At 38.3% G+C, this 15,855-nt stretch overlaps 1 protein-coding gene across 4 annotated transcripts in view; it reads right to left on the reverse strand.

The window, feature by feature from the left end:
• LOC141905493 (protein king tubby 1-like) overlaps positions 1-15,855 on the reverse strand; it is a 46,858-nt gene that overhangs the window by 14,524 nt on the left and 16,479 nt on the right. For 3 of the 4 annotated variants that reach the window (XR_012619264.1, XM_074794375.1, XM_074794363.1), the window contains exons 2-5: positions 13,774-13,821; positions 7,401-7,464; positions 3,007-3,169; positions 1,291-1,428 (exon numbers count right to left, since the gene is read on the reverse strand). Coding sequence is in view for 3 of the 4 variants with exons in the window: in XM_074794363.1 (XP_074650464.1) it covers positions 1,291-1,428; positions 3,007-3,169; positions 7,401-7,464; positions 13,774-13,821 (413 nt within the window). In the remaining variant the exon portion in view is untranslated. The remainder of the gene's footprint in view (positions 1-1,290; positions 1,429-3,006; positions 3,170-7,400; positions 7,465-13,773; positions 13,822-15,855) is intronic. The other variant, XM_074794383.1, reaches the window with a different exon arrangement.

Here is a 15,855-nt window from a genome sequence, read left to right on the forward strand (position 1 = left end):
TCAGAATGAAAATGGATTTTCAATCAATTATATATTCATCGCTTGTTAGTTCGAACTCATAAACGATAATGAAATAATAATAATGTAACTTCGTGAGAGGAGGCGAATTCCGTTTTATGTAATAGCTTTATATACTATGAGTATGAAAATATAAACATCGCAGGCCAATTTTATACACCGGTTTTAATCTTTACCCCGGTGAAATGCTCTAGGTTAAACCCAGGGTAGAGAAGTCATACAGCACCAGCACCGGTAGTAATCGAACAGTAAAATCTATGACCATTAGAAAATGCAGACAGATTCATGGCCGTAAAAAAAAAACATTCTATAACCGAATCGAATCGATAACGTCGTAAATAAAGCTAGCGTTTAAATGAAATTATGACACGTAAGTTCGTTCCAATATTTGTACTGATCGCTTGGTATAAATGGCATCGCGCAGGATTGCGACGGTAAAATGTGAGTGATTTGCCTAATGTCTTATTCCGATCTGCGAATTGCTGTTTGCATAGTCTACTAATACGGCACGGTTTTCTACCATAGCAAGAATCTGGCGATACCATCGAAATCAGAATTCCTATAAGGCAGGATGATAACGTGAAGGCCTTACGAAAAGATGTGTAGGTACAGAATGTCAAGAGTTATGAAATTTATCTAATTGATAAATAAACACCTATTGTGATAGCTGTTAGAAACGCTGATATTGATGACGTAGTGAGGACATCGACTTTCACAGTTTCCCTAAACCCATTAGCATTCAGGAATTTCACTATATAGCGCCCAAGATACACGAATTCGTTTTATTTTGTAGCAAATAGTCAAGGCTTTCATATGATATAAGATTTGATGAGGTAGACCATAAAGATCTTGACCTTTTGCGCCCGAAATTCATCCAGCCTTCCTTGAATATAAGTGAGCACTTAAATCTGTTACGTTCATATTCCAAACATTCGAGAATTTCAAATAGGAAGATGTTGATTTCGCTACAGAGTTTTTAACATCTAGGATGTCTAGTTTATCCTTAGCTGTTGGGTTCTATAACCGTTTTGTGTAGCAGGCGAAAAATGAGCGAGTGCAAATTCGGGCGGGTTGAGGAGTAATAGGTTTAAATAAGGCATAGTAGTCATCAATGTATAATACATTATTTAACATTATTTGATGATTTTTACGGCATCAAAAAAGATTCGGCTGTTATAATCAGCTCATAATGCCATTGTGTTCCGATCCGTACGTAATACAAGCATCGTAAAGTAAAGGCTCTATCTATTATCTATCCATTGCAGAACTTACTTGGTTCATTAATAGTTGGAATGTCATCGTCGCTGTCGCTGTCAACGTTAGTCGAATCGGGGGTGACGTGTAGAACTTGTACTTTCGTAGTTGTACTGTCAGGATTATTGAGATCATATGACTGAGGCCCATCGTAAGCTGGAAAAACAAATTCTAGTTTTAACAATTCGCTTCAACCATGAGGACAGCAATCGATGATTCAGCTTATGGCAAGCGAGGACCAGTCGATACCAAAATTCTTCTCAGATTTGATCAAAGCCGATCTATAATTTCTCGAATGCTGTAAATGATGACTTAAAACCTCGCTATAAAGCTGCCATTGCAGGGAGACGATTTGGCCCGGGTCAAATCAGCACGGATTAGGCCCAAGTCAAATTTGGTCTGTGTCTAATTAGATTGTGCATTCACACGCCAAGCACTCACTCCATACTTAACAATGCTTAAACAAAGCAAAGTGAGTCATTTCCGGAACCAGTAATAATTTGACCCGTGCTAAAATTTGGCTCAGGCCTGTTCTGACATTTTTGATTGAGCCAAACAGGCAAGGGTAAATTTGGCACCCAGCTAACTCATTTGAAAATGAATCGAGTTAAACTAGGTTATTAGCAGTCAATCAAACCAGCCCCTTGAGGTTAATGTATCTAATATGGGGAAATGCGAAACCGTATACTGTAAAATCTGAGCACGCTCGGGCACGTTTGACGAGAGCACTCAAATACGACGGATACGTGAATAATGCAATAAAATGCGAAATGGTAACTGGCGTTTATAACGCTAATGGTTGAACAATTGATTTTTGTAAGTCAATCGTTGCAGTTTCGTCGCGCCATAGAATAGAACGATTACAACAGAACGTTCTCAAATATTGACAGGGCATAGAACATATCAACAAGTTCAACGAGTTCTCGTTCTGATGATGATGATGATGATGATGATGATGATACTCAGTTTTCAATTATCGAAAGGCTGGTCTCTCCGACCATCGACAGGTGGATAAACGTTGAACTTTTAATACAATCCAAAGCCAGTTTCGACAGTTCTCGATGTTTCACTCCAGGGTTAAAACAATTGAAATTAACTTATTTGACAAACTAAACGGTCTATTATAGAAACGATAAAACGAGGTTTTTCGATTCTCGAGCCACTCGGGTTTGAGGTTTCCTTTTTGCTACGGAAGGACCAGTTCAACAGTCGGCTAACAATTGAATCCATTAAAACATTTCTAGACTCCATGAATTCAAAATATTAATTTGAATTAAATTGAACTAATTGTTTTCAACGCCAAAAACGTTGAGCTGCATTGAGGGGAGGGCAAAGACGCAAACCATTGAATTATTGCCACTATAGCCACGATCACACGGAGACAATTTGGCCCAGGTCAGCCCCAAGTCAAATTTGGCCCGTGCCTAATTAGAGAGCGTATTCAAACCTAAACCACTTGAGCAAAGTGAGTCACTGGTATCAGTTGCAATTCACATGCGAAAAATTTGACCCTTACCCGACTTTTGCAGTTGGGCTTAACAGGCACGGGCCCACTTGGCACCCACATGTGAACAGTTGTTGCAGGCCTAATTTGGCACCGGCCAAAAATACTCATGCGATTGTGCATGATGATGATTTGAACCCATATAAAATCAATGAGACCAGTGTTTGACCGAAATATACGACCTGATGGCTTAGACCACTGGTCGGCAGGCGCTAAATAAGCGTACTAACCATGAACTACTTGCTGATTGGCTCTATTGGACGGATTCGGGGCGACTAGAGGAGCGCGAGGGTCATCGGGTTTACGTCCTGAACGAGGTCGACCATCCTCGTTCGGTTTTACCATTCCAGGCTGGCGACGTTTGTTTTTCTGCTGCTCTATCACGCGCAGCCGCTGAAAATAAAAGGGAAAGATAAATTACGTTTCAGAAGAGGATGTACTTAAGCAACTAATACGGTACTTGAAAAACCCTTCTAAGTCAACATACGAGCGATCGCTTCAATTACTTGTATCGATTGCTGAAAGTGAAGTATTCTCAGTACTAGAGTAAAACCCAAAAGGAAACCACCATGTTTCTTTAAATCAGAACTTCACATTTTTTCATCTATATCAATGGAAATGGAATTTAACCGGACAATTTGATTAAAGTTATGCGGTACGTATATGTCCATGCCTGTGGTGACCATGTGACACCTCAGGAACTTTGATCGATATCCTTAACCCGCGGAGGCCGGGAACTGTCGGAAAAACGAAAAAAATCTGTAGTTTAACTACGTGGGGGGTTCCAACTTCTGATCTATAAGGTGCGGTCATATGCTCTACTAACTGTGCCATTGTGACTAATTCCTGCTCGGTGATTGGTTGAAATTTTGTTTGGCCCCAATAAATATCTTCACACCCGTTTATAGCCGTTGCATTAGTTTTCACAATGATTGACTACCACACCAAATTTTAAGTCCATTATTTTTTTACGGCGACAGCACATAGTTTCGTATTAATGTAAAGATGGTATGAGAACCAGTACGCATCGAAACCTCTTTAACCCGGCAAATCACCCTTGTTGACCAATCAGACTATTGGAATGGAGGTCCGTATTTCTCATACACAGGTTTGTCTGGAAAAGGGAGTGTGCATGTGCGAATGAATATTTCCTGCACTAGGAATCGGAGTATGTATTTCCTGCACTCCAGGTGATTTGCCGTGCAATATTAATAAACTCTTTCTCAGATCTCTCTAATTAGTGTCACTCCCTGTAATTATTTTCTGCATAGACTATACGAATTTACCTGAGGAAGCTACGATGGACAGGAGAGAAATCCCACAGTAACAAAGCCAAAATTGAAAAATTCTATATCGGAATGATTGTATTTGAGGAGCGACGTTTCGGCTAACAACTGTTAGCCATTATTCAGTACGCCTGATGATGGCTAACAGTTGTTAGCCGGAAATGTCGCTCCTCAAAATACAATCATTCCGATATAGAATTTTTCAATTTTGGCTTTGTTATTGTGGGATTTCTCTCGTCATCATCGTACACGGATACTGTGTACCTTCTCGTCTTACGATGGACAGTGCTTACTTTTACATGGTTATGCTTACTTTTACATGGTTACTCTACGCAACTCTGGTTGTACCTCAATATCTTAGTCATCACAACTTAAATGAGATTAAATCTAATAATTCTTTTTCAACTTTTCCAGGTCGTGAAGATACACAATTTCCACGTAGATGAGTATGTCATAAATCCCACAATGGGAAAATACTCACATACATATGTTTTATCAAGCCAAAATTAAAAATTAACCCACTAAAACGTTGCATGACGCAAAATAATTCATACTTAAAATTCATTAAAAATATCTATAGTTATTTGAATAATTCATCAACGAGAATATATGAAGACTTCCAGAATAAAGCGTGCTATGCTAACACTACAACGCAACACTATGTATGCTGCTTATCATAACAGTACGATGGTATCATACAAAAATAGGCCGGAACATGACGTTAATTAAATGCGAAACTAGATTCTTATGTCATATGTCAATTGGAAAATGCAATATCTAAGAGAATGATTAATGAGTGAGTGCTTAAATATGCTAGATTACATACTGGTATATGAATTTTTTCAATCAGCAATACTATACTTCGGAACATGCGAGCATGTGAGCGCAGGAATTTCAATTTAGATTTTACACGTATTTGAATTCAAAAGAGCCATTTCGACGTGGCCATGATCAGTGACGGACTCGGATCCAGAGGGTAGTACAAAACTTCCGTACGACCCTTAAAATTTTGATTGCCCTATTAATCCAAATCCCTTCAAGTCAAAAGGGGGAAAATTTTGTCCGAAAAAAAATCAGGAAAGGTCACTTATTGTAAATCGAAGGCAAAATTTAGTTGAAAATATATCCCATTAATGTGGCACTGCCAGAGTACTCTATTCTAAATAATTTGCTCTTAAAATATTATGTATGACCCCAAGATTTTACCCCTAGATCGACACTCTCAAAAAACGAGTCATGACGGTCCTGTGCCGAATGTTGGTAAAAATCCCCTGGTTAAAAATCTCCCAGGTAAAAATCCGCAAAAAATCACTTGGCGATAAATTCTTTAAAATGAATTCTTAGGGTTAATAAACTTTGTACTATAAACGTAGTATTTTCAAATTCAAACTGAATAACTTTTTGACTGTGGTATATTACACTGTGCGATGCGATAAGTTATTGGAAATATAGAACATTTAATTAAGAATATTTTCTTCCAGATACTGAAAGTCGTGTTTCTGAACCAACGGATTTATCACAGAGGTTCTTCACAGATGTGAATTGTTCATTTTATATTTTTTCTATACTGTGACTTTTTACTTCGATCAGTCCTTTGCGCTGGACTGTCAATATAACATCATATACATAACCTCTAGTCCTTTGCGCTGGACTGTCAATATAACATCATATACATAACCTCTATAATCGCTAACAGTCACTGGCAACTGTGAGAGGTGCTTCTGACAGTGTACAGAGTCTCGATGACGCTATCAGGTTCGAATCAGCTATCTAATTACCCGGCAACTACAGACAAACCCACTCAGTCTAATCTCCACCTTATCATCGGGATTGATTTTCTTCATCATCTGAATAAACGAAGCTATCTTGTGAACAACCCCCAGTAAATTTCGGATGAAAGTCTAATTCATTACAAAATTGTGCATTATAATCACAGTTATTATCATTATCTTACCATCTATTTGTTATTAACATCATTATCTAACATTTCTTATCAATCAATTATTATCATTATGATTATTATCATTGTTTTATTATCATTATCATTATTATTATTGATCATTTTGCTAAGGGAGTTTCACATTATTTATTCATGAGTGGTTTGGCTATGTGATGTTGAACTTGTTGCTATTCTATTATTCGATGCTAATATTGTGCAATTATGACTTCAGTTTTATATAACATAGTTGTTTATATATAACGTATCATTATTCATAATAAAACTTCCGTATCATAAAAAAAAACCATGCAAAGTCTTGCACATCAACGATCGTACTGTACTCTTTAACACTGCGGGAAGCAGTGAGATGGTTTCATCCAGAACATGTCTATCGAGAGACATTCAGATAATAGTTTAATCTCCACTTTCGACAACCTACACCCTACAACCAGCATTGTTCAGCTAGCCAAATTTATTAAACTCGGTCTGCCATTGTCCTAATATTTCTTCGATTAATGTTCTGTATATTTTCATTTATGTTTTATCTCATCTGTAATTAGTGTTAATTATGCTTCATTTTATTATTTGTTTATCTCCTATTATGTATATACTTGATTTTCCGAATTTGTATCAGTTGCACACAATGTTTTATTAATGTTTATGCTGAATAAAGATTGAATTGAATTGAATTGAATTCAGAGAGACATTCAGCCGACGTGTGACTTGTGACTGCTTTGTTACCAGAGTTACTAGGTACCTGTAGTAACCAGCCCCGAGTCAAGTGAGCTTACACACCGCTGCTAATCTGTAGACAATTTAGCTATAGACAGGCTTCGATCGGTCCATTACCGATTCTGGAATGCTCTTCTGGCACATTTGTTTCAACCGGAATACTTCACTATTCGGGAATAGGTAATAACAAAATCTATAACAGGGTGACCACTTTTCATCCATATACTAATTCCCTGAGTTTGCCCTGATTTAGCCATGTTATCAGACAAAATTCCGCGAGTGAATCTGCGGCAGGTGAATGGAGAAATTTATTGGTTTCAAATGCAACAATTCATTCATTATTCACCAATCATGTATCGATGAAGACACACGCAATCCAAATTCCCAGAGTTTTCCGGTTTTTTTTGGTGCAAAATTCATCAAATTCCCACACTAGTTTTCCCTGAGATTTTCCTACTTATTCCAGGTCAATGGCCTCCCCTGCGCATATAGAATTCATAATCCGGCGTTGCTATTCCTTAAACTGGCATATGTTCAATCGAAACCTGCCATAGATTACAAATATACACATGTACATGTACATATACGTGTACATTCACATATACATATACATGTACATTCAGCTAGACGCTGTTACTAAGAAATGCTGATCATTACAATAGGTTACCTGTTGTTGTATACGCTGCTGACGAAGGCTCGTGGGTGATGTCGAATGATCCTCTTCCATTACACTGTAAAACAATCAAACCACACATGCGTTAAATCATCCGTTGTAGTAGTAGCAGCGAATGTTGCTAGGCGACCGACGACTCCACGAGACAACGACGACTTCGTGGATTTATTTTCAAAAAAAAAAAAAAAAATTATACCGGGACTCCTTCTCGAATTACGATCCGACATGAGATAGCTATGGCGCTGACGATGAGATAGCTAATCGCTTTTACCGACGAGTAGAGCCCGACCTAGTTCCGCGATTCTCGGTTAAAATTCGACTGTGGGGGATTACAATGTCGGAACTAATACAGGACCGGATCTAGGGTCTGATTTAGGCTGGGGAGAACACTCCCACAATAGGGCATAGCATCCAATTTCGATCTTACGAATTTAAACTAGTTTAGGTATCGACTTAATAGTTTTCATTTTCCCATGAAATTGCAGGACAACTCGACATTTTTACGAAGGGGGTATGAACCCCCTGCATCATCCTCTTGGCTCCGCCTCTCACTAATTCTAACTCTAGAGTTGACCCTTACTCACATTTTTTTCTTTTTTTTAACACCCTCAATCCGCTAAGCACAACGCAGGGCATTATAAGCGGGTTCGATGTTTCTTTTTCCCAACAGGGAGAGACCAGAGAAGAACCTTCGACCAAGAAACTCTGTACCCACCAGGGTTTGAACCCATAAACCCTGGATTGATGAAACCAGTGACCGGTGGCTTAAACCACTGGGCCACTGCACCTTACTCACATGACTGTGGAACCGGGTCCGAGTGCTATCGATTTCACAAACAACCAAACCTAGCATCACCTTTCTCATAATGTATCAAATATAAGTAAGATTTCCAAATTTCTATAATAGGGCCGTCACTTTCACCTAACTTGCTTTTTCCCTGACATGCACATTGTTTTTCCCTGACTGCCAAAGTATCCAATCAATTAACACTCTCAAATATGGAAGCCATAGATGAAAACTGTTTGATTTTACTCGTGACCTAACAATCTCAACTTTCCCTGACTTTTCCCTGATATCTAGCTCTTTTACCAAATTCCCTAACTATTTACATCTTAAGAAAAAAGATACATTTCCCCGACTTTTCCCCGATTCCCAGATAAGTCGCCACCCTGTATGAGTCGTCAGGATTCCCATACACTCCAGGTTTTTTCTAATAGAGCCTTCCGAAATTTCAAGTAAGATCTCAGGAGCCGACGCAAATATTTCATTTCGGATTTTTTTTTTCGTTATCAGGCTCGCATGAATAAAATCCGATTTCAATTTCATTACCGCGACCGAATGTATAGGCGAACGCACGTATTAATCATGTTAATCTTCTTTTCTTCTAGAATATTGATCAGTTAAGTCTACCTATGATAGTTTGGAACATCGTGAATCCCTGCGATATACGATTCACATTAGGAACATATGATCGGAGCAAAAACTGATAAATCTGAATCATGTCGCGGCAAAGATTTACGATTTCATCTAATTCACGGGGTCAGAGTCGATCATGAATCCAGGGCTGCCAACCTCTGAAATCTACTATTAGTAACAAATTGAATTTTTTTCAGTAACGTTGCATTGAAATATGAAAGAAAATGTTCAAATAAATCAGTAATCAACAATAAGACCCTCAGCAACATCTTTCATATTTCTATACGCATCAAACATATCAAATCAGTTTTTCTCATCATAGTAGAGTAACAAATACTGAAAATCAGGAACAGTTGGTAGCTATGCGAATATGCATTTGGTAGGAAAATGGCAGATTTATAAATCCAATCGAATGATGTGACACTGGGCCAGTTTCATTATTGACCGCGTAAAGAATCATCCATGGTATATACATTGGTGACCAGTTAACAAGGAAATGCACCAGCTTCCTTGGGAAAAAAATTCAGTTCCATGTAGCAGGAGTTTGAAGCTTTCCAATGATACCAAATATGTTAGTAAGTATGGTATCTTTGTTGAACGGAACCGTGAAAAGATTTATCATTGTTGGCTGGCAATAAATCTTTAGCCTTGACGATAACTATCATAACTACTATGTACCGGCAACAGGAGATTTGGAAATATGACAGAATGACCGATTCCTGAATATACCAGGTCTCAAAAGTGGGCCTGGCTTCTCGTGATAATGTACCGGTACATTACATACACAATACATCACTTAGTGGTATTTGTTGAAACGTCGATTGCCACAGTCAACCAACTCATGGTTTTGATTCCTATCCATCAGGATCCATTCTCAGTTCATGATTTGCTTCGGAATAAACTCACTGTTTTAACGCCGATCTGTCCGGTCCCATACATTGGTTTGTGATAATTCAGGGTTCATCGCCTCGCGGCCAACCAGAATTCAAGGCCATTTGAGAAGCACTTTTAAGGCTTTCACCCTCAAAAAAAACTTTTTTACGGCAACATGTCCTCACTTTATCCATTCAAAAACAATCGAAACAGCTTTAACAAGGTTCATTGTACCACTGCCCACCCAAATTCACTACTATTCACTGTCCATGTTATGCCAAATTCACTGCCAAATGCATGAAACATTTTAAGAAATAAGCGATTTTTAAATTTACAGATTTAACCAGCGATGAAATGGTTAAGGGGAAAAATAAGATATAACTTTTTCACATCATATATCTATCAAAATGGAAAGGAACATAGCTTTCTTTTTCTTTGAATATTTCCCACATAAAATCGTGGAAGGACTGCGGAAAAAATAATAGGGGCAAAAACTGTATTGGATAGAATTCAAATGATGGGAGAAAACTTGCTTTTTACCAATAATTAGATCGAAGATTAAGATGAATATATCACCTATATCACCGCTGAGCAATAAACTTAGAATGGAATTGAAAAATCGTCATCAGATATTAACAGATGCCATCGCTATAGCGATATAAAAAAACATTTAAGTGCCTCGAAAAGTTTGGCAACAAAAACATGTTTGTGTTATATCGAATTATGAAGGTGAGGAGATGGGAGGGAAGACGTTATGTCTGATATAGGTCGACCGACTACATAGGGGTAGCGGTGCCACATATACACATTCAACGACACAAGTGTTTACCTGAATAACAAAGGTTCATTGTTACTACCGAGAAACGATGACATATCGATTTGACGACACGGAAAAAAATCGCCCGGCAATATTCATTTAATACATCCGCGCGACGCGATAACAAAAACAACTGATTGCCGCGATAAAATATTCATACACGAGAAACTACGTATATACGTATAGATATCGAGTTCGAATTCTCGTTTCTTTCAAGAAAAAAATCGCCTCGTCCATTCGTCGTTTCGGCAACGCGGCGACTGCAAATTACGAGACGTACGTATGCGCGCATAGGCGCTCTTCCTTCGTAAAATAGTCTCCACCCAAACTGCTTACATATATATACGCACACACACACACATACACACATACGCGGTTGCGTACAAGTACGTAATAAGGTGCGATAGATAAACTCGTCAAAAGCCAGTTATCACATTCACTCGCCATCCATCGCAACGGTGTGAAAGTCAATACCTACGGAGTCCAAGACAAGTGAAAATTGTGCGCGAAATTTCCATCAATTCCCGTTCTCATCGGCTACAGCGGCGAAGTCGCGAAATGGTGAGAATCCTATACGACGCGATATAAACTCGAAACGTACGCCCGAAATTGAAAATTGTACAGTTCGCGAATAATTTTGAGAAATCCAAGTCCAAATATGTTCCGTATTTGTTCCGATACTTTAACAATCACTAATTGTGAAGTCGGCAAAACAGAAAATATCCGATGAACTAATGAAAATAACACGCGGCATACACGTATAACCGCCGGTATTACCAGTGTATGTACGGTAACATCATATTTTGATGCCGGCGTTTATTGCTAATTGCTATTGATACGCGGTCGTCGTCGTGATGAAATAAGCATTTACGATGCATTGCGAAATCAAACTAACACGGCATCATGTGTCGTCGGCCGTCGACCGGTTAAACAAATAACGGAAAGTCCACAAAAATGTCGTCGATACAAGATAACTCCCTTTTATCGAAAATTTCATTTACGATATTGAGCGAGCATCTCCGTATGTGTATGTATACATATATATAGTCTAAAGTATGTTTCCAGCTAGATAGGTAGATAGATAGACAATGAATTCAAATATTGACCCGTTCAAATGCATATATTGTATCTCATAGAAATTTCATAATGCGTTTCAAACCCATCGATTGGTTTGAACGCGAAGCTAATGCACCGAGACGGGAAATATCTATTCCCGATTTTTTATTTGTATGAAAAACGTGTCTTCAATTTTGGCTCGAAAAAATTGTTCTCCATATCTATAGCTGCGCCTATAGCTATAGGAGATCTAACCTTGGATTTTATATCGTATTATGGGGCTAATCTAAAGATTGCGAAAGCCTCAGACCGTGTAAGCCTACATAACGGTCTGCGAAGGTAGAACGCATTTTCAAGTTTGAGTCGCAGAGGTTTAGGGTTGCATAGCTAATCACGGGATTAGTTTCGTCTTATATCAAGAAAGTTCTTAACCCCTATTATGAATGGAAAAAATAGCCAAGGATTTATATAGGAAAAAAAGACCAAGGAAAAAATAGGCTAGGAAAGAATGGACCAGAAAAAAAGACCAGGAAAAAGTGGCCAAGGAAAATAGGCCAGGAAAAAATAGCCAGGATCTATCTAGGAAAAAAGGACCAAAGAAAAAAATGGCCAGGAAAGAATGGGCCTGGAAAAAGTGGCCAAGGAAAAAATTGCCAGGATTTATCTAGGAAAAAAGAACCAAGGAGCAAATAGCCAGGAAAAAATGACCCAAGGAAAAAAATGAAACTAAATGGTAAACTAAACTACAAAGAATTAAATGCATCGATCTTTTGACGATTATCAGATCAATTTCTGAATTAGTTAGCTATAAATTATCGGCAAAATTCACATAGGCCTACAACGATCATATCTGTCATTGATGCTATACATGCTCTTCAACTAAAATAACTCAAGTTTATTGAGAGAATGCGGCCAGCTAAACGAATCACAAGGGCATTGATCGCGGTCCCCCCACTGCGGAGCGATTATGAAAACTATGCACTGACTACGGATGCCGGCAATCATGATATCGACGATTTCCTCTGCATTGTTGCACACACTATCCAATTTTGAACTCGATGTCATTGAATTGTCGCAACTCATTGATAGGTATGTATTCCAATTGTTTGTACTATAACTTGCATCATGCTCATGAAAAAAAGATAATGTCATTAGATTTACAGAATTCATTCTATGTATCTTTAATTAAGCCATATTTTCCGTGGCCATTTTTTCCTAAATTCCTTAAACTCCCGTGAGGTTTGCTTTAACTTGAAGCTAATGATAATCATCAAGAGATGTAGGCAATGTTTCATTCGTTATCGCATCCTCGAATAAGCTAATATACCCTGATAATATTACTGATATCAAACCCGGTATTTCGCTAACGACAGGTGGGCTGTATTTGTAAGGGACACCTAACCAAAACAAATCACAGAAAATTAAATAAGTAACAAGGTCAATCCCTATTTTAAGATCAATAAAATATTACTGATCCACCAGAAGTCTCAATGGGCCCCCGAGTGAAATATTCATAGAAAAAAGCATCAAATAGGGACATTCAGTGTATCTGATTTTGACCAACGTCCATGTCAGTGCACTGACTAGAATCAGTGGCTGGTGAACGTGTCATTTATGAATGCACTTGTCTCATTTTACAAGCATTTCCACTTCTCCTGAGCGCCTACCCCTGATATTATGACATTTTACACATTTACATATGTATCTTACAATTTGTAATAATTTAATGCGGAGCGTAAAGCTGGGATCACACGGAGAAGATTTCAACCGGGCCAAATTGGCACGGATCGGACTCGAGCCAAATTTGGCTCGTGCCTAATTAGTGCGCGCGTGCTTACGTAAACCATTGACTCGATACTAAACAATGCTTAAACAAAGCGAAGTGGGTCATTTCTGAAACCAGTTGCAATTCAAACGCAATCATTTGTCTCGTGTTTAAAATTTGGCTCGGGCCTGGTCCTGCAAATTTGGCACCCGTGGGATCAGTTGTTCCACGCCAAATACGCTTGCGTGATCGCGGCTAGTGTCACAAAAATATTTCTATCCCAGGTAATCGGATCCGACTTGAGCGGTGTCTACTGTACATATACGGTGAACTAACATCTATAACTGGGGTGTGTGTATCTACGCAGTTATTAAGCAATTAAAATCTAAAAAATTCCAAAGCATAATACAATCAATCGAGAACGCAATCGATAACTTACCTGCCTGGTGGAGCCATCCAACCGCTCCCGGACATAGCACTCGGAGGGCTGCAAGTAGATAAAACGAAGCAACTATGGAAAACGTGTCTAAAAGCGGTGCTGAAGATGCTTGCAAAATAAAAATGAATGCAGTTGAATGGTCTAAGCGGGTCGTCTCGCACCTTTCCGAGGTCTGAGCGAGTGTGAGGTAAAATGCTAAAATATAAAATCTATAGCCGCGATTACACGGACAACAGAGATGATCAGGCTTGAGCAAATTTTGACCTGTGTCTAAGTGAAGTGGGTCATTTCCAGAACCAGTTGCAATTCAAACGCAATCATTTGTCTCGCGTTAAAATTTGGCTGGGGCATGGTCCAATTTTCTTGATCGGGCCAAATTAGGCCCGAACCCAAATGGCACCGGTGTGAACAGCCGTTTGGCACAGACCAAATTTGACCCGGGCCAAAAATGCTCGTGTGATCGCGGCTTATCAGTAAGCTTCGTGAACTTTTTCTCGAGGTAAGATGTGTCATACTGTGGAAGAACTATAGGCCTAGTCATGTGGAATAATCATGCGTAGGTCGAACGGGAAGATCTGGAAATAACTAAAATCTGACCGTAAATTTCCAAGGCTTTTTCGACTGAAAATTGAAGTCAAAATAGATGAAGAATAAAACGCGGCCGTGCAACGAACGTAATTCGACACTTAGCGCAGGGAATAATGCATTTACGAAGCTAGGTCGCTATGGTAACAAATACACTGGTATCTCGATTTATCTGTAAACGAGATGGCAGCACTGTACGCGTTAGAAAATCTGCGTTTTTCATATTATGCGGGTTAGCCTATTCGGATTACATAATGATAATAATTGATAATAAAAATAATAATATTTATATATAGATATTGACAAAGATACGCTACAATTATCTTTAATTGTATTTAGTTTGTTTGTTCCGACTGAAAAATATTTTGATAACAAGATTGATGACGATAATGTTCGATGTATTTCAAAATGTACGTGATCGGAAGATTGTTTTACATAAAACTGTGATCGAAATTTCCTTCAAATTCAGTTTATGGCCAACATCAGCTTATTGATCAAACTGCCATTTAGAAAAAAAAAACAATGGAAACTGATTTTAAATTTTTTTAGAACTTTTACTCAAAAGACCGTATAAAGCTTAGATGATATGCGTCATGTACACACATGATCCAATCATGTTTCCTAATCATGTACATACTTCTATTTAAACAAAATTTTGTAAATTCGACTGTTGATCACGCAACCTGTTCTTCAATGTCCGATTTCAAAATCAAACGCCCTGTTTCATTCCTAGCAGGCGTGCTGACAATGATCATTATGATCTGTGTGCTGGCCAAAAATGCACACAGATCACACTACAGCTACAAACTACTTTGCTACCAACCTTCCAACTTGGAGAATTACTCCAAGCTTCCAACTATCTAGTGTGTTTCTCCCTGGGTTTGTAAGGAATAAATGAAATAAGTGTAAATCAAATCAAGTAATAATGAGGCAAAATCATCTCTATTTCAAGATCAACGCTGCTTGCTTTGAAAACACAGAATAACAAGGCACAAATTCATTTTTCGCTGAAGCAAATAATCACTAGAACACCATTGCGAAAAGGTGTCTAAAAAGAAATCAAAGTTTGATGCAGAGATATAGGCTGAAGCTAACATTTTTTTAAACTCAAACCAATATAAATATATATATACATATATATCAACGTTTATGTTATACGTAATAATAAGCAAGATTTCGAAAGAATATTGAATGCAGCCGAAACAATTCGCCGTTATTGATAAACAACGCAAAGTGTAAGAAAAAAGATATATAAAAACTAACACTGACCTGTAGTACGATATACTCATGGCCATGAATTAATAACTGCCTTTTACGAAAAATGTTGTCCTGTTTAGGCACGGTACTGGCACATATATTACAGTGCTATGATTTTGTGTGTGTTTATATGTCACAAGCATGCCAATAGGCTGTGTCTCTCACCTCAATGTCATACTGTCTTCGCCTTCATAAATATTTATTGTCCTTAGCTACCAGCGAGAACAATTACCAGAACCC

This window comes from Tubulanus polymorphus, chromosome 1, assembly GCF_964204645.1.
Source record: "Tubulanus polymorphus chromosome 1, tnTubPoly1.2, whole genome shotgun sequence".
Lineage (NCBI taxonomy): Eukaryota > Metazoa > Nemertea > Palaeonemertea > Tubulaniformes > Tubulanidae > Tubulanus > Tubulanus polymorphus.